This window comes from Phascolarctos cinereus, unplaced genomic scaffold (genome assembly GCF_003287225.1).
Source record: "Phascolarctos cinereus isolate Bilbo 61053 unplaced genomic scaffold, phaCin_HiC Scaffold_5;HRSCAF=322, whole genome shotgun sequence".
NCBI lineage: Eukaryota > Metazoa > Chordata > Mammalia > Diprotodontia > Phascolarctidae > Phascolarctos > Phascolarctos cinereus.
In genome coordinates, this window is record NW_027555958.1 from 437,541,904 (window position 1) to 437,561,354 (window position 19,451).

General features: G+C 40.7%; 1 protein-coding gene and 1 pseudogene across 1 annotated transcript in view; one reads left to right on the plus strand and one right to left on the minus strand.

Annotated features, from left to right (window-relative positions):
- Window positions 1-11,121, plus strand: part of CLCA2 (chloride channel accessory 2) — a 50,160-nt gene extending 39,039 nt beyond the window's left edge. The window contains 3 exon segments of the mRNA XM_020988749.2: window positions 2,107-2,343; window positions 10,323-10,409; window positions 10,412-11,121. Of these exon segments, the coding sequence (XP_020844408.2) occupies window positions 2,107-2,343; window positions 10,323-10,409; window positions 10,412-10,764 (677 nt within the window). The 3' untranslated portion in view covers window positions 10,765-11,121.
- Window positions 9,266-10,170, minus strand: LOC110209955 (tropomyosin-like; annotated as a pseudogene).
- Window positions 11,122-19,451: the final 8,330 nt, after the last annotated feature.

Below are 19,451 nucleotides of genomic sequence, written 5' to 3' on the forward strand. Positions count from 1 at the left end.
AAAGCCAGATCATGGTCACTTAAAAAAGAGCTCTCATCAGACAGCTTGTAATAGTTTGAGAGGCATTGTGAAATAGTGGATAGAACACTGGCTTGGGAGCCAGGTTGACCCAGACTCAGGTTCCCGACTGACACATGCTGGCTCTGTGACTTTGGGCAACTCACTGAACCTCTTTGTTGCTCTGGGCAGTTCTCTAAGACTAGAAGGACAGAAGGTTCTAACTTGCATTGGTAAATGGAATTTCCTCATCTAAGGGTTCTCTTTTTCCAATGGAATACCAGATCCACCTTCTGTCCTAATAGTATGTATTATAATTCTCTGGGTTTGTGTGCTAGGCTATCAGCTCCCTAAAAGCGAGGAACCTTATTTACCTAAATGTTGCGTCTCCTCCACTGCAGGGCCCAGCACTCTGCCCACTGCAGGCCCTTATAAAGTTTGTTGAATTAATATTTTTTTAAATGAACAAATAAGCCACAAACTATTATAAAGTCAGTTCCTAAATAAAGAATTTGTACGGTTCACAGGATCACATCTTTATTCTATGTTCTTTCCTTCAAGGAAAAGTACTGTGACAATCCAAGAAATACCATGTAAAGCATCATCATCATCATTATCATTGTTCCTAGGTAGAAATACAGGTTAATTGAGGGTGTGCTGGAGCCACCCAGAAATAGCTCAAGAGATGATTGTTAAATTTTCAGTGTGAGCATTTACTTACACCTTGGAAATTGGCAAAAGCTAAAATTGGGGCTTGATTTATTGTTTTGTTGGTTATCCAGATGAAGTGAAGGAAAAAATGCAAAGTAAACTCAGAAGTCTGTTGTGAGCTCATGTTTCCCTTGGAGAGCTGGTTGTTAAACATTTACCAGCACATTCCTGGTTAAGGTACACAGAAAAAAGTTTTAGTTTGCGTTCTTATATCATAATTTAAGACCATCTAAACAAACTTTTATAAGGTTTTTATTCTTTAATTTGTACTATCCTATGCTGATAAAATCATTGATCTTTTGCATTTGGTAACTAGGTCGGTAATTTAGTAAAACTCATAGTACACACATATACATGCATACATACACATACACACAAAAGGGTACCACATAGATAGGCATACATGTATATGATATCTATATGATACAGTGGAAAGAGCAATGAATTGGAATTCAAAGGACTTGGGTTCAAATCCTGCCTCTGTCACTGCCTGTGTGACTTTGAGAAGGTCACTCAACCTTTTTGGCCCTCAGTTTCCTCATCTGTGAAAAATGAGGGCATTGAGAACTAGACAGCTTCCAAGCTTCCTTCTAGCTCCAGAACTATGGACCTGTGATCTAATACATGCTGTTTCTTAGCAAAAAACTGAGAGGTTTCAGGTGGATTTACATCAATTAGCAAAAGAATTTAGGCCCATTGGGTTCTGCTTGGGAGATCCGATTCTCTCTCTTTCTTTCTCTCTCTCTCTCTTTCTCTCTCTCTCTCTCCCCCCCCATATATGTATATATAATATATGTACATGCACACAAACACATACATGTATACATACATATATATATATGTATATACATGATATGCAATATTAATGTCTTCTTACAAATATCTGTTGTTATTCAATCATCTCCAATTCTTTGTGACCCCATTTGGGATTTTCTTGGAAAAGATCTTGGAGTGCTTTGCCATTTCCTTCCCAGCTCATTTTACAGGTGAGGAAACTGAGGCAAGTGAGGTTAAGTGACTTGCTCAGGGTTACACAGCTAGAAGGATCTGAGGCCAGATTTTAACTCAGGTCTTCGTGACTCCAGGCCTGGCACTCTATCTATTGCACCACCTAGCCAACCCTTAACTTCAAGTCATTTGGAGAAATGTACTTGGGTTCCATGCAGTAAGGTAAGCTAGATTTTCTGTGCACTTATTGAATTTCATATTAGGGAAAAAAAACTAACATAAATAACTAACAAAAAATTTTAAAATAACACTAACAAAAAACAATTGAGTTGTGGTCCAAAGCCATCTGCAGAAGCAGAGAAGTCATTGTGTCCTTTCTAATTCCATAAAGACATTTTATTTTAGTGGAAACTGAGTCAAGAGCTGTTTGATCTGGTTTTGCCACCCCAGGTAACATTCAGATGAATGCTCCAAAGAGGTCTACAGGTGATGGTGCCATTCAAGTGCAAAAGTGGGGCTTCAACAGGACAACCTCAGGAGGCTCCTTTTCAGTCCTGGGTGCCCCAACAGGCACCCATCTGGATGTATTCCCTCCCTGTAGAATCATTAACCTCGAAGCCATAAGAAAAGAAGATGAGGTTATTTTATTCTGGACAGCTCCTGGAGATGACTTTGATCAAGGCCAGGGTATGTATTAACTTCCCTTTTTGTTTCTCTGTGAAATGGCATTTCTGTGACTAAATCCATCATTATTTGGCTAAAAAGTAGTTTTGTGACTTGGAGTTTAGGTATTATACTCACTGCATTTGGTTGTTGTACAGGGAGTTGAGGTTTAGATATCTCTGATCTACGATTTTGTCATCAACCTTTTAGGTCCAGAAACTGAGAGAGAGACAGAGACAGAGAGTTCCATGCATACGTATATACATAGTTCATATATATGTAGGTGCATAGATACATTGATAGATACATAGATATAGATACAGATAGGAAGACAGAAGAGAGAAAACAATGATAGATAACATTAAATTTATATAGAGATCATTACGTACCAGGCACTGTGGTAAGTATATTATAATTATTTAAGAGATAGGGAGATGATAGGTAGATATGGAGGGAGGGAGGGAGGTAATAGAACATTTATTAAGCATTTCCTGCGTTCTAGGAGCTGGGCTAAGCATTCAGGATAAAAACGCAAGGAGATAAGACGTGAAGATCAGGAACTTACATTCTAATGGAAAAGGCAGTAGTAGGAAGGCAGTAGTGGTTCTGTTAGAAAGTAGCTTGGAGCCTTGGGTCCTGATAATCAAAGCAACAAATATTTGTTAAGCACTTACTGTGTGCTAGATAGTCTGCTAGATAGTGGGGATACAAGACAAAAGTGAAAAAGTCCCTGTTCTCAAGAAGCTGATATTCTAAGGCGGGGAGACACACATATGTAAATGGGTGTATACACTACACACACAATACTGATCCAAGGTACCCTTGGGGAATTGGGGAAAGGCACTAGTAGCTGGGAGGGACCAGGCTAGGCCTCATGCAGAAGGTGAGATCTGAACTGTTTTGAAGGAAACCAGGGACTACAGGAGGCAGAGGTGAGGAAAGAGAGCATTTTAGGCATGGGGAAAGCCATGGAGACAGGAGATAATGAATCTGTGAGAAGCAGCAAGAAGGTCAAATAGGGGAATAATGTGTAATAAGATTGGAAAGGTAGGATGGGGCCATGTAATGAAGAGCTTTCAATACCAAACAGAGGATTTCAAATTCAATCTTAGAAATAAAAGAAAGCTGGGGCAGCTAGGTGGTGCAGTGGATAGAGCACCGGCCCTGGAGTCAGGAGGAGCTGAGTTTAAATCTGGCCTCACACACATAAAACTTACTAGCTGTGTGACTCTGGACAAATCACTTCACCCCAACTGCCTCGCACACACACACACACACAAAGAAATAAAAGGAAACCAGTGGAGTTTATTGAATTGTCATTGGTAAGCCATGACTAGTTTCCTAAATCAGGGAACTCTTCCTTATGATCTATGCTAGGACCAATACTAATAAATTCTTTTCTTCTTCCTGCCCCCACACCCACCCCACTCTCCTTTTACCAGATTTCATGTTGACCACGAAGTCTTCCATTTATATCAACTCTTCCTCATTGAACCATATTTCTCAATGCCTTTACAACTCAATCCCCACAATCTGTTTTATTTTCATTGTACTTTAAATGATCTGTTTCCTGATTCTACCTGACATGACTTTTCTCTCCTTCATACTTTGTGAGTTTTTGTTTACGTCAGATAAAGAAGATGTCCTTTCCTAGAGCTGTGCCCATCTCATGTTTCACTTTGGATTTCTTTTTCACTTTGATCGTAGAATCCTCTCTTCACTCACTATATCAACAAACAAATTAACCAAACAACATCCTAGGGCTATAGAACTGGAAGGGGTTTCAGAACAATCCAGTAAAACCTACTCATTACATGGTTCTGAAAGGGTAGCCTTGAATTCCCTCCATTACAAATAACTCCCTACTAGAGTAGGCATCCAGGTTTGCAGTTTTGTCCTCAAGTTCCATGATCCTAATCTCTGTGTTTCTGTCAAAGGCATGAATCAAGTCTTCAGCTTCCTGTTTTGAGGTTCAGTATTTGCTACCATGAATGTTACAGAAAATGTTGTGTGAATACCTGAATCTCTCCTCATCTCCAGTTAGGAGGTAGATAATTGTATCTTTCCTTCCGTGCAGTAACAAAGGTTCAGTGAATGAATGAATTCAATGAACGAATATTAAAACTAATTAGAAGTTTATACTTCCCTTGCTAGGGGGAAATTTGTTTAAATGTCCCTCCAGATTGCCTACTACTGTCTTCAGCCATTTCAGAAGAAAACTGGGACCAGCCCCATGGGTTCATTGCTATAGAGTGCCAGTGAGTAGATTCCCTCTGCCATTATGGATGAGCACCTCCTTTACAACTTGTAGCTTTACAGCCTTAGCTGGAAGATTAAGCAAAATGCTTGGGGTCATAAAACCCCAAGTATCTCAGGGGGAGGACTTGACCTTGGTCTTCTTGACTTCAAAGCCATTTCTCTTATCTTCTACATCAGAAGTTTTCAAACTTTTTGGTCACAGGACCCTCCTAAAATTATTGAGAACCTCAAAGGGTTTTTCTTTGTGTGTGTTTGATAGATAGAGAGACATTTACTATATTAGAAATGAAAACATGTTGGTATTATTACGAAAATTGTTTTGACCTTACAGACCTCCAAAAAGAGTCTCAGCATCCCTGAGCTGTCTCTAGATAACACTTGGAGAACTACTATTCTATACCATGTTCCCTCTCATCTTCAATCGTATTACCATTTTAAAGGAGGAAAAATAAAGTAGATTCATGATACAATGGGAAAATTAATAGACAGGAATAAAGGAATAATTTTCCAAAGATGGAGCCTTACAGTTGTCTTCAATATTGATCAATAAAAGTCTGCATCCCAAAACATCACTTGATGGCTAAGGAAAAAGGTTCGTTTAGGCAATGTCATAGACATTGAAGTGCAATAAAGGCAAGTCACATAATAGTCATAGAAGTTGGTCATATAACAGTCTACCAAGGACGGGCATATCTATTTAATTTAGTGGTTCACTGGGGATGAGAATGGCCATTTAGCCAAGGACAACCAAGAAAGGTTTTGAAGAGAGTGTCACCATCCAGTGAAGAAGAACCCATTTGCCATCAAATATCCACAAGGAAAAAAGTCTACAGTGAGCCCTCAATTGCTTTTAGAGGGAGTGGCATTTATGGCAACCCTGGGTTGACTCTATGGGCCTCCCAGAGGGCTGGAGTGAGCTCTTCCTGACCCATACTTGGCAAAAGGCACAGACTTCTCCTTTCCCACCACCCTAGATGAGTCGATTCGGTGGAAAACAGACCTAATCCAATAACAAGTACAAAAACACAGAAGCTTGTTTTTTTTTACTACCTTTGATGTTGATGAATTAGGGTGTTGGCTGTTCACATGCAACTTCTTATCCAGAGAAAGGAATCTGGGCAGATCATTTCTTTGGCATTACAATCATAAGAAATTTGGCAAAGGAAAAAACACTGTTAAAATGAATGAAAATTTTATGTATCAGAAAATCCCAGGGTTGGTAGGAATCTCAGTGGCCAGTTAGTACAGCCTATGCCTGAAGGAGGTCTTTTACTACATGTCCATCAAGTGACCATCCAGCCTTTCCTTGAAGATCTGCAGGGAGAGTAAGCCCCCACCAGAGGCAGCCATTCTACATTCAGGTAGTTCTCTTTGTTAGGAAACAAACCTCTTTAGCCTTAATCTGGTTCTTTGTAACTTCCAACTATGGCCCCTTCATTTAGCCCTCTGGGACTAAACAGGTCTAGTTTAATTTGGTTTTCATCTGACAATCCTTTAAATGCTTGAAGACATCTATCATGCCCCTGCTAAACCTTCTCTTCTCCGGCTTGGACATTCAACTGATCCTCATAAAGCAAGGTCTCAATGTGCTTCACCATCTCAGCCTCCTCACTCTGAACAGTCTCCAGCTTACTAATGTCTGTCCTAAAATAAGTGACCACAACAGTCGATATATGACCAGGGCAGATTTCAGTTGGATTATCACCTCCCTGCTCCTGGACACTCTTCCTCCCTTAATGCAGCTTAATATTTCACTAGGTTTCTGGGCCACCTTGCCACACTCTTGACTCCTGTTGACCTTGAAGTCCACTAAAATCAAATGCCTTAGAAATACTGAAGGTCAAAAAAAAAAAAAAAGAAAGAAAAAGAAATACTGAACATCTTAATTTCCCCCAAACCTTCTGCACCTACAATCACCAGAAAAGATTCCCAATTACACAGAACAGACTACTATGTGAATATCTTAGTTAAACTGTAATATCTTCAAGGGATTGTTTCACACCTTATTACAAGAATGTTTCTGTAAAGTTGGAGATGAAAGAGAGAAATTCAAATAATTTTTATAAGGATAGCTTAAGTCAATACTAAACATGATGTGGGTATAAAGTTGAGTAATGAAAGTAGCTGGAAACCAGTTCTTTCTAGATCTAATCTAATGTCTAGATTGATCTAAAGTGAAGGACAGCTTTATTCTATTTCCTCTTGAAGTGGAAAATGACAGAAACAATAGCCTGCCTGGCTGGGGTCTCCCACCTGCTGCTTGAAGGTTCCTTCTCCTCAGAAGGAAAAGCCAGTACCTCCCAACACAGAATATTCGGTCCAGGGAGAGCTCTAAGCTTTTCTTTACAAAGCTGGCAAATAAACAGCTAGATAGAGTGCCAGGCCTGGAGTCAGGAAGACCTGAGTTTAAATTGAACCTCAAACACTTAATAGAACCTTGGGATTCAGAGTGAGAGGATCTGGATTCAAATCCTGGTTTTGTGCTTACCTATTACCTACATAAACTTTGGTAATTCACTTAAGTTTCTCATTATTCAAATGAGAAGATTGGACTACACCTCCAATGTCCCTTCAAGCTATAAGAACATGATCCTCCTCCTTACCTAGTCTTTAAAATAGTGGTTTGTTGATTCTCTTTTATGTCATTGTCATCTCTACTGGTAGTGGGACTCTGGACAAGTCAATTACATTCTCAGTGCCATTTAGGAAATGCTCTAAGTCTCTAAGTGGCAGAGTACTCATATGTTGATGTGATTTGGAAGAGGGAGTTTCTTTACCTGGGGTACCTTCTGCCAATACATTCACAAGTCCAAGTGGGAAAAAAAATGGCATTGTTTTCAGTTAGTAGTTCTTTAGGGCTTGCAAACAACTTTACCCACATTATCATGTTTGGTCTTCACAACTCTCCTGTGAGATGGGCACCATTATTCTTCCATCTTTCAGAGGAGGAAACCAAGGTATAGATGTGTTGAGTGGCTTACCCAGGGTCATACACTGAGCAGTTACCTGAGGGGGGATTTGAATCCAGATCCTCTTGAATCCAAATCCAGAGCTCTATCTGCTATGCCACAATGCAAACTTTTTTTATAGTTGCTGTAAAAATGTATTTGACCAAAAGCTAGAAAAAGGTGATACTATTACATATGAAACATTTGGTAAAGATCTAAATGAAAAGCACTGGTTTCATTCAACTTCCCATTTTCTAGTGTGTTTCTGGGTAGTGTGATGCCTAAGAAATAGGAATCAAGATTGGGATTATATGCTCGAAGCAAGGTAATTTTTAATTACAACAGTAAACTGGAGTCTTCATATGCATCCCACACTGCTGTGGAATAAGGAATGTTTTAGCACTGAGCTGTACACAAGGAAAATGTGTAGCAACAACAAATAGGTACCATCTGTCTGATTCTCTGACTCCAGTTGAAGCAGAAGGTTTTTGGTCTTTATTAAGTTGATCTCAAAAATAGGGACTAAAATCCCTCTGACATAAAAGAAACTGAATCTTCCATTTGCCATACTACGGCAATCTAAAATAAAATCGAGACAATTCGAATTGTGTTTCTCCTTTAGTGGCTTGACATGAGGCACCTTTAATCTAGCCAAGAGTTTCGTGGACACAGAAGGTGGCATGGAAAAGGGCTGGAATCAATGATGGGAATCACTGCCATGCTACAACCATCGGGGAGACAGGCCGCCACATTAATTTCCCCTGAATTGTTGGCTGGCTTTGTTACTGAGGCTCAGCCATACAGAACCAGGGAACAGAACAAACATCACTCCTTATTTGGAATGAGACTTTCAGGGGCTTTGCATAAGTCAACTCCTAAATGAGAGAAGTTGGGAAAGTATTATACTGGTCCAAACCTAGGCTGATCTCACCTAAAATGAGATGTCTTTTAAAGGGAAAAAAAAGTCTGGGTATATCATGAAAGTAACATCAGTTGTAGGCCCCTTTTGAGTTTTTATACAAGCCATCTATATTCGGACCAATACAAAAAGAGAACCTCAAGTATTCATCCAAAAGAAATCTAGATGCTTTCAATTATCTTTTAAAAGCACTTTCTCTGAAGATGTTTGCCCTGCAGTATGGAGTGGGAGGAAGCGCCACAATAATTAGGCCATTAAACAATCTTTTTACTTTGGATTGGAAAGTCACCACTCATTTTGTGAGATGGTTCCCACCCTTGTGTAAAATGGCTCAGGGTGAAGTGGAATGCTTATGTTCTTAAATTAACCCAGGCATCATGCAGTAGCTCAGTTGGGCTCCCTGCTATTGCCTAGATTGTGGAGGCCCCATGTGACCCTCTAGGTCCTCAGGTGTGGTCCTCATGTAGCCTCCAAGTGGCAGCTTCCTCACCCCTGAGCTAGAGTGTAACAGAATGCCCTCAATCTTGGAGATTTTGGCCTAAATCGAATACCCTGATGAAGGAGGGAAAAAATGCTATTTAAAGATAAAAAAAAGTATGCCCAACTAGAAGCTTTAGTGTGCTGTTTGAAAGAAGAAACCAGATTTAACTGGTGCCCAAAGCCTCTCTGATAACAAAGGTTGGTCAGGTATTCATAATTTGATTGATATTTCCAGTAAAAAAAAAAAAGAAAAACACAATAATAGAAGAAACTTCTCACAAGGAAAGGGGACAACATGGAGTTCTTGAGTTTCTGGAAAATAATTTTTTTCTTTTTTGATTCATATAGACTTAAGTTTATTCAATGTCTCCTGCAGTGTCTGATGTAAGCCTAGGTTCTCTTGTTTGTCCTGGGCCAGTTTTTCTTCCAGGTCATCAATGGTCTTTTCCAGTTTGGCAGCAGTTCTTTCTGCACACTCAGCCCAGGTCTCAGCCTCTTTGAAGTTTGTCAAACAGAAGCTTATTTCTCCTTTTTCAGAATACTTCTCAGCTGCAGCCTCCAAGGTTTTCAAGTTGTTGATGACATTCTTCAGCTCCTCTTCCAGATCACCACAATTAAGCCCTGACACCTCAGCAGGCTCTTCTGCTCGCTTCAGCTCACCTTCAAGGGTGGCCATCTTGCAGGCTACCTCCTCATATTTGCGATCAGCCTCCTCTGCGATGTGCTTGGCTTCCGTCAATCGCATCTTCTCAATTTTCATTTTGTCTTCATCATTCATTGCCCAGTTTTCAATCACCTTCATCCTTTCTCACTCTCATCCGCTGCCTTTTCCTCCTCCTCCTCCGATTCCTGCAGGGCCGTGGCCAGACGTTGTTGGGCCCGGTCAACTCTTCCTCAGCTAGCCGGATCCGTCCATTCAGAGTTGCCACCTCTCCTTCAGCTTTCTGCTGCTGCTTCTCCTGCCCGCTGTCCAGCTCCCGCTACAGGCTCTGGGCTCCGTCCTCCGCCTAATGGACTTGCTGATGCAGCGCCACGCTTTGCCTCCGCCTCCACGGAATTGAGGCCGGCCTATGGGACTAGGAGGGTTGGGGCACGGGGCGAGGGGGACAGGAAGGAGGGTCTGGGAGCGCTGGGGCTGGGCAGGACTCCCCAAGTCTGCCCTGGGGAGAGGAGCCGCCGCCCTGATCCCCGAGCCCCACCTCCTTCCCCCAAACATTTTTCGGTAAAGAACTTATTCACGTTCATGTGATGATTGAGATTGATATGTTACATTACATTGTGAGCTCCTTGAGGCCAAGGGCTGTCTTTTGCCTCTTCGTACTCCCAGTGCTTAGTATCGTGTCTGGCACGCAGCAGGTATTTAATGTTTATTGATCGGTCTATGATTCTAATTTCAGCCACAAGTTATGAAATAAGAATGAGTAAAAGTCTACAGAAAATAAGAGATGACTTCAGAAACGCGCTTTTGGTCAACATTTCTAAGCTGACCCGCAACCGGCTGGCTCCAGAGAGACGTTTGTCTTTACCCCAGCGCTCTTGACAAAAGACCAGCAGCAGCAGCTTGATGGAGAGATGGCACAAGGCAACAGCATCTACTTAGCCGTCCGAGCTCTAGATGAGGCCTTTCGGACGGGGCCGGTGTCAAACATAGTACAAGCAGCCTTGTTTGTCCCCCGAAATACTTCTTCTGTTACTGCTCGAGAATTTCTTATCCTAAGAGGTGTTTTAACAGCCGCTGGATTGATAGCGACTATTTGTCTCATAATATTCGTGGCACATTGTACTTTCAGCAGGAAGAAGAAATCGAGGAAGAAGGACAATCGGACAAAAGTATTGTAAATAAAGGTCAGCAGACAATCGGTTATTTGTCAAACTGCAAAGGACCTTTCTGCCCACAGACAGAGGCACTCGAATTTTACAAAAGCGCACCAGCAGTAAGGCATAGGAACCGAATCTGCGATTTCACAGTCTAGGGAAGTCCCAGATGAGGAAGTACCAGTGCAGATTGGGAAGGTCTCTGCAAATCACGGTCTGAGAGAGTAACCTAGAGCACGGAGAGGGGGCACTCACCTAGTATGGGTCCCAGGGGTACTTGCACGCAGGTCTTCATGACTCCAAGGCTGGCTCTCAGGCCACTGTGGAACTCTGCCTCTCTTGCCAACCACATAAAAATAAAATGAACATCTTACTCTGCTATTTCAAGTATCTGGGATTTCAACGTGGATGCCCCCTCTATTCCCATAGATTGTGGTAGCTTTGCTCCTTGGTAGGTGGCAATTTAGAGTTGATGTGGCCAAAAACATAAAATCCATTACCTTGAGGTCAAACTGGTGATGACTATCCCCAACTTTAGTGAGAGTGGTCCTCAAATGATGGGTAATCACTGGGCTAACACTGGAAGCCTTTTTAGCTTGGTTTAGGGCCACTCACTGGAGTAATCTTTGAGAATCTAGATTTATCTCTAGAGCCATAGGAAGGTAATAGAGTGCCTTAGGGAAAGTAAATCAGCCTAGGGGAAATGCACTATGGAATTCGATAATGAAGGAACCTGATTCTGAAACTGTAATTTCACAAAGAATGTTTCTCCAGTATTCTTAGTTTGGATAAAAATCTTAGTCCAGGAAGATTGGAGGTACCTTAGCAAGAAGAAGAGGACAGCTAGGTAGTGCAATGGACAGGATGCCTGGGCCTGAGACAGGAAGACTCATTTTCCTGAGTTCAAATCTGACCTCACACACTTCTTAGTTGTGTGACACTGGGCAACTCACTTAACCCTATTTGCCTCAGTTTCCTCATCTATAAACTGAGCTGGAGAAGGAAACGGCAAACCACTTCTGTGTCTTTGCCAAGAAAACCCCAAATGGGGTCACAAAGAGTTGGATATGACTGAATACAAACTTTAAACTTATTCTCCCATAGACAGGGACATATTCTGGGAGAAGAAGACTTGTACAGGAATTGTATGTGCTATAGTCACACACGAAGGAAAATGTAGTTAATAAAAATAATAGCTAGCATATTATATATATATATATATATATACATATATGTGTGTGTGTGTGTGTGTATACATACATAGTGCTTTAAGGTTTGTAAAGCACTTCATATTAATCTTCACAACAATCCTGTGTAACAAGAGCTATTATTATTCCCATTTTACAAATGAGTAAACTGAGGCTGGCAGAGGTTAAGTGAATTGCCTAGGGTTATACAGCTAGTAAGTGTCTCAGGGATTTGAACTCAAGTCTTCCTAACTCTAAGCCCAGGGTCCCACAAGTAAGCATCTGAAGGAGGATTTGAACTCAGGTTTTCCTGGTTCTGTCTGGCATTCCATCCACCACACCATCTACACGTGAGGGGATAGATACACAGGAAGCCCAAGTCTTTCAGTCTGCTCAGGTGGCCAGCTCCTTCTGTGTCTCACCTGTTGTCCTCCAGTGAGGGGTTATGTTCCTAGTCACCTGAAGCCCAGTCCTTGAGCTCTTTGGGTGCTGTGAATAACAGGCCTTTCTCCTCCAGGTAAGTTGGCCTCAGCTCAGCAGCCTCTGTCCTATGCAATATCATAATTGCTACATTGGCTAGAGAATGCTGAGACTGGGAACTTTGTCCTCCATGCCTCCTGCAACAAATCACAGCCTGATCCCTTTCCCTCGTCTCTCTACATCTAGAAGGATTTTCCCCCATCCTAAGCACCTCAAGAAAGACAGAAACAAATTTAGAGATTTAGAGACTAGAGACCAAACACCATGTAGCATAAAGAGCTCTGAATTCAGAATCAGAGGGCCTGGGTTTGACTACTGTCTCTACTGCTGACTATTGTGTGACCTTGGAAAAATGACTTCCTACCAGCAACTAAGACTCAATTTCATCAACTACAAAATAAAGAAGCTGAAAATGAATTTACTGAGTATTTGCTAAGTAATGCCAACTTCATTACGGCATTATGCACAACATACAGGCAGCAGGCCACTTGCAGCTGCTAAAGGATTTCAGGCATGACCCAAAGCAACTGACCATCTCAGTTGTACAGGCCTGTGCTAAGTAGTAGAGATTCAAAGACAAATTAGGCATTTCCTGTCCTCAAAGAACTTATATTTTATAAATCGGTACAGTGTGTATACAGATATTTAAATGCACATTTTATACAAATTAAATATGGAAGGGCATCAGAGAGCACTAATAAACAGGGGGATTGAAAAAGGTCTCATCTAGGAAATGGCACCAGAGCCGAGACTTGTGATAACTGATGGATTCTTTGAGGCAGAGATCGAGGAAGAAGGATTCCAGGCATAGAGGTCAGCCTGTCCAAAGGGACAAGAGATGGAAGGCTGCGCGTGAGCAAGGGCAAATAGGTCCTGATGGCTGCAACGCAGAGTACAGAAGGGCAAGTAACATGAGGTCATTCTGAAAGGAAGAATTAAGGCCAGATTGGGAAAGGCCTCAGTTGGCCAACAAAGGGGCTAGCATTTTATCTTAGAAATAGTGGAAAGCCACTCAAGCTTCTGAAGCAGGGGGGTCACAGAGTCAGGCCTATGATTTAAGAGACAGCCAAGATGATTTCTAAGGTTCTGTCCAACTCTAAATCTATGATCCTAGGATTCAGTGGACTATATGCTAAGATAAACCAGACTGAGTGAAGATCTGCCAGACATGAGGAGGTCTGGATAGATTCTTTGGGTCTTTGGTGTGGGTGGAATACAATGGAAGGAATCACAATGTGATTGGGTAAAGCAGAATTGAACAGAGCCACTCTCCCCTAGGATTTCCTTTGAGGTAAGGGGCATGAGATGAGAACCTTTGGGATTTGCATCTGATGGTAGAGATAGCTTGGCTATCATTGGTGGACTTGGCTATTATTGCTGATTACAACTTGGGGGAATAACTCCAGAGGAGGAATAGAAAGGGAGGTGGTCAAGCCCACATGCTTTTATTATCTTCTTAGCACCAGCCACTTTGTTTCCTTCTTCCTCATACAAGAGACACTCTATGACTATATGAGCTGCTATTAATGAGCCCAATTTGGAACTAGAGGACCTGAGCTCAAACTCCAGCTCTGCTGCTTACTTCTCGAGTGATGTTCAGCAACACTTTGTGACAAATTTTCCTTCATCTACAAAATGAGGGGGGTGGACCTCACAATCTCTAAAGTCCTCTCTAGTTCTATACCAATTATTTTAAGTTGCTTATCATGCTTTCACTCTTGTTCTCCTTCTCCTCCTATGAATCTCTCTCTTTTATCAATATTTTTGTATTATTGTCTTTAGGTGTTTATATTAATAAAGATCAAATTACATACACTAAACTGGGCAAATCACTTAATTTCTGTTTGCCTCAGTTCCTTCATCTGTAAAATGAGGATAACAGTACCTACCTCCCAGGGTTGTTTTCAGCACCAAATGAGATCATATATGGAAAGTGCATAGCATAGTTCCTGGCACATAGCAGATGCTATATAAATGTTAGCTATTATTATCATATATAAATCAGCTGAAAACCTCCCACTTCTCTCCCCAGTGTGCCTTGCTGCCTATGGCTTCACCCGTAGATGTCTTTGAATGCTAAAGCATGTCAGTCAGTAATACAATAGTTGGCTCCATTTTTTATCATAGATAAACCAGTTTTAGAATAGAAAGAAAAACAAACCCTTAAGAAACAAAGTTTAGAGATGAAGGCTCAGTGCTCAGCAGGGAGAGCACAAGTTTTCATTGCATGCCATGTATCTTTCTCATTATTACTCTTTCTTCTAGCTTTACTGTGTCTTTGCTGTAACAAAGTGGTATATACAGATGGTATAACTGTATACAGACAAGTTGATTCAGGACTGACTTCTGTATCAATAAGACTTCTCTTTCTGTCTGTAAAAATATATCAGGTTCATTTTGTGTAGTGTTTTCTGTGTTCACTATATCCAATGCCTACCAATTCTTTTCCCATGAAGTATAGTATCTTTGGTTTCTCTCATTCCTTATTCCTGTCTTCTGTTTTCCAGTAGATTTCTTGACACCATCAACTATTTTCCACCTTCACACTGAAGTCACTGAGTATCAAACTCTATGTTGATTTAATGTGGAGGGTCTTACTAAGTTCTTGAAAGAATTGTTCTAATTGTTCATCCTCTGGCATTGGCAGAGGCCTATGAACCACAAGGAAGCTCATGTCAGTCCTTTTGTAAATATTTATCATGATATGAAATTGCCAAATGTCCCATGAAATTGCCTTTCTTGTTGCTTTCAGGCATATGGTAATACCAACTCAGCCAACTTCTTTCTTCACCTCTCCAAGGAACACCTGCGATGCTTCCTAACATTGAACTGAAACTTTGTCAGAGAAAACAAAGCAAGCTGGGCCTTCTCTCTGTTGACAATTATTCAATTATTATCGTTCCATGAGCCATAAGCATGGATCCTATCCATTTCTAATCCATCTCTTTTCCAAATATAGCAAAATGTCCCTTTTTGTTGTCCTTAGGTCTCTGCTCCAGCCTCAGATCATTCTGAGCTTTAGAATACACAATAGTGCCCACAGAGCACTACCCCAGGCTTTTGTATTCTTGTTCTGTCACCTGCTCTTGTTAACAGTGAAGTTCTCCAAACGCCCACATTCGTGGATTATATTGTACTAATTACATCAAGTCCCAGAACACTACAAAGACTCTTCAGCAAAAAACCATGATGAAGTGAGAGAGGTTGCTCTAACCATCTATAACAGACAAAGTGTATGAAAACCTCTTATTTTCCAGATGTGCAGCTAGACTGGAAGTCCATTAGTGGAATTATTCCACCAACATATAGATCTAGGATAGGTCTTGCAGAACAACAATGAGCTCTGCCCAAAATTAAGGAGGAGGAGACCACGCTGAAGCTCGTTTGGAAAATGACTCCATTTACAGTGATCATCAATTGTTTGCTATAGCAAAAACTCATTTATTTAATACCAAATTCTATTAGTGACTGTTAATCATAAAGCACAATGATATCAGGGGAATTAGGAATAGAAATACGCCCAATAATAATAGCCAACATTTAGAAGGCATCTGCTATGTTCCAGGCACTATGCTAAGCACCTTATGATTATCATCTCGTTTTATCCTCACAACAACCCTTGGAGGTGGGTGCTATTATTATCTCTATTTTACAGATGAGGAACCTGAGGCAAGCACAATTAAGTGACTTGACAAAGGTCATATAGCTAGTAAGTATCAGAGGTAGGATTTGAACTCAGATCTTCCTGACGCCAGATCTGGTGCTCTATATCCACTGCATTATATAAACACATAACAAGGATAAATATATAGAAGCATATCCTCCACACTGACTTCCAATCAAGAAGGGCCTTAAAAGACATTATGGAGGACTTGAATGACCCAAAGCAAAAGTAGCCTTGTTATGTTGCAATAATGACTGACAAAAGACAGGCAGTCTAAGGAGTGGAGTGGTACCTCTGAGGGACAGAGATCCAGGATTGGATCTGTCATTGCATTGGTATACAGAACTCCCAGGTGGGAAAACTCCCTCTACCTACCTTCTCTGCAACTTATAGTTTTAGAGTTGTGGAGAGTGCTGAGAAATTAAAGGACTTGGCCAGGGTTACACAGTCAGCATGTGTGAGAGGCAGAATTTTAACTCAGGTCTTCTTGGCTCAAAGGCTAGTTATACCATGTTGCATCTTGGTGCCAAAAAGATATGAATGAATTAAAAAGGAGATTTCTACTATGTTGAATACACCTCTCGGGGAGGGGATGTTATGGGAGAACTAGGACGAGAACAAAATGAAGAGATGTTAAGATTATAATCTTCATCAAGAGGATGAGCACCCACATACAACCCCCTCCCTAATTACTACCAAACTAATAAAGAAAAAAAGAAAGAAAAAAAGAATGGCCCATCCAGTGAGCTCCATACTTCGGGGGTCAATTAAATTGTGGCTTCGCCTTTCCCTGGATAACCAATATTGCTCATATCCTATGCTCTCTGTTGGTGGTTTAATTTTTTTTACTTTTGACTCATTTGTTCTGTGTCTTCCAATCCTAAGAGACCTTTAGCTCCAGGAAACAGATGGATTATCCTTGATAAATCTACCTCACTATATGCACAAACCAGCCCTTACCTGTTGATCTTGACAATTCTTCCATTAAATGTCCCACCATAGCACGAATCTTCTGTTTGGGGTTCAATGGCATTGGTCTGTTTCAATAAATACAAGTGCTTACTGAGTCCATCAGTGCCATGAAAGGTCCTATGGAAACTGTATATATGAAACAATGGGAAAAAAGCATTAACTCAGTTGCACCGTGGTAGAGATACAGTTTCAATATGTACTGTTTCCATATTTTTGTTCATCCTTCTTTTTCAGGTTTGTTCCTGGGTGTGATCCAGAAAAGCTTTACCAATATTAGATATTTCCCTTACTTTGTTAGGGCCCTGTGTTAGCTTATCTTTTTGTTTAACAGGCAAAACTCAGTGAGTAAATGTTTGAACACACTAGTGAATGTTTGACTATGTACATACATTATTTATTATTGTTATTTTCAGAATACTTGCTCAAAATGTTCTAATTCCATTTCAACTAGGGTGAGCTGCATCATCACAAGCAGCAGCAGCATCAAAGTATGGAGCACTTTAAGGTTTGCAAAGATGGTTTACCTGTGTTATCGCACTTCATTTAAAGGTAACGTTGCAAAGGCCACCAGACATGGAATCTTTCTGTCACTAACTGTGTGGCTTTGTTAAAATCACTTAAGCTGAGTGAGCAAGAGTGCTGGGATTCAGAGTATAGTCCTCCAATGCCTCCTACCAGCCAGGTCCTCCAAAACTTTTGACAATTGGACAATAAAATACCAAGAGTGGACTAAGTCCCCAAATGAAATATATATGGATTTCCTTAAGAGGAAAAGATTTCTGAGAAATGACATAGAAAAAGAAAGCCTATAATGTTTGAGGCTGCAGTTTCCTCATCTATAAAATGGGGGTAGTGAGGGAGATGGCCTCTGGCATCCCTTCTAGCTCAGACTCTATCATCCTTGATCCTCTAAAAGCAGCCAAGAGACGACATGACATGAGAGCAAGGGGAGGAGCAGAGTTGTACATTTTGGAGGGAACACAAAAGAATAATAAGAGAGGGATGGTAAATACAGGGATACCAAAATTGTAGAGAGCTTGCAATGCCAGACCTAGGGGTTTGAAATTTATGGGTTGGAATGTTCTGATCAAAAAGAATTGCCAGATCAAAGAACCATAGGATTTAGAACTTAACTGGTTATTAGAGATCATTGAGTCTAACTACCTTACCTAGCAGATGCAGAAACAGAGGCACACAGTGATAGATTAAAAAGATAATAACATTAATAGTCAGTATTTATATTTAACTTTAAGGTTTGCAAAGCACTTTAATGATTTAGATCATTTAATATTCACAGCAACCATGTGTGGTACATGTGATTTTTATCTCTGTTTTATACTTCAGGAAACTGAGGCAAAGAGAAGTTAAGTGACTTTTTAGGATCACACAGCTAGTCAGTGCTTTAGGTAGAATATGAAGTCAGATTTCCCTGTCCTCTATCTCCTGGGCCAACTAGTACCCAGATTGGTGATGATGATAGACAGATAGATGGATATATAGATGATAGATAGACAGACAGATACATAGATTTAACCAGCTAGCTAGATAGATATAACCAGATAGATAGATAGGTGGATGGACAGATATAACCACATAGATAAATGATAGAGGGAGACAGACAGACAAAATGTTTTTAGGAACTTACTATGTGCCAGGCACTTTGCTAAGTGCTAAGGATACATATATAAGCAAGCAAGAGAGGCCTTGTCCTCAAGGACCTTACATTCTAATGCTGAAAGACAACACCTCAAGGATCCTAGGACTACAGAATGCTCAGAGACCCTCATTTCACCTATGAGGACACTAAAGTCAAGAAGAGCTATGTGATTCACCCAAAGTCGCACAGATAGTAAATGGTGGGGCTAGAGTTCAAACCCAAGTCCCCGTTTCATGCTTTTTTGACTATACCATTTCCTTTTCACCTTTATAAGTGCCAGCTGACTTCAGTCAAACCTCTGTTAGAAGGAATCAGGGTCCCAGAGAGGGCAAACAGTTCCAAGCTTAATAGCCTTGGCTAACCAGCTGTGTGTGTCCATTCTAGTGAAGCAGGGTGTGGGACTCCCACACCCTCAATCCCAAGATATGGCATGGTTGATAAGCAGTACAATGCCCTGTCCAAAATGAAACATTTGAGTACACACAATGTTATCATTTGCACATTATTCTCTGGAATACGGGCAAGAATGATGGTAGAATATTAACTGGAAGAGGGTTCAAAGGTCAATAAAAAGCCAACACTGATACCTTGTAAAGACAATTTTATACATGCACATATATAATATACATATATATATGTGTGTGTATATATATATATGTGTGTGTGTGTATATATATATGTGTGTGTATATATATGTGTGTGTGTGTATATATATATATATATATATATGTATGTATGTATGTATGTATGT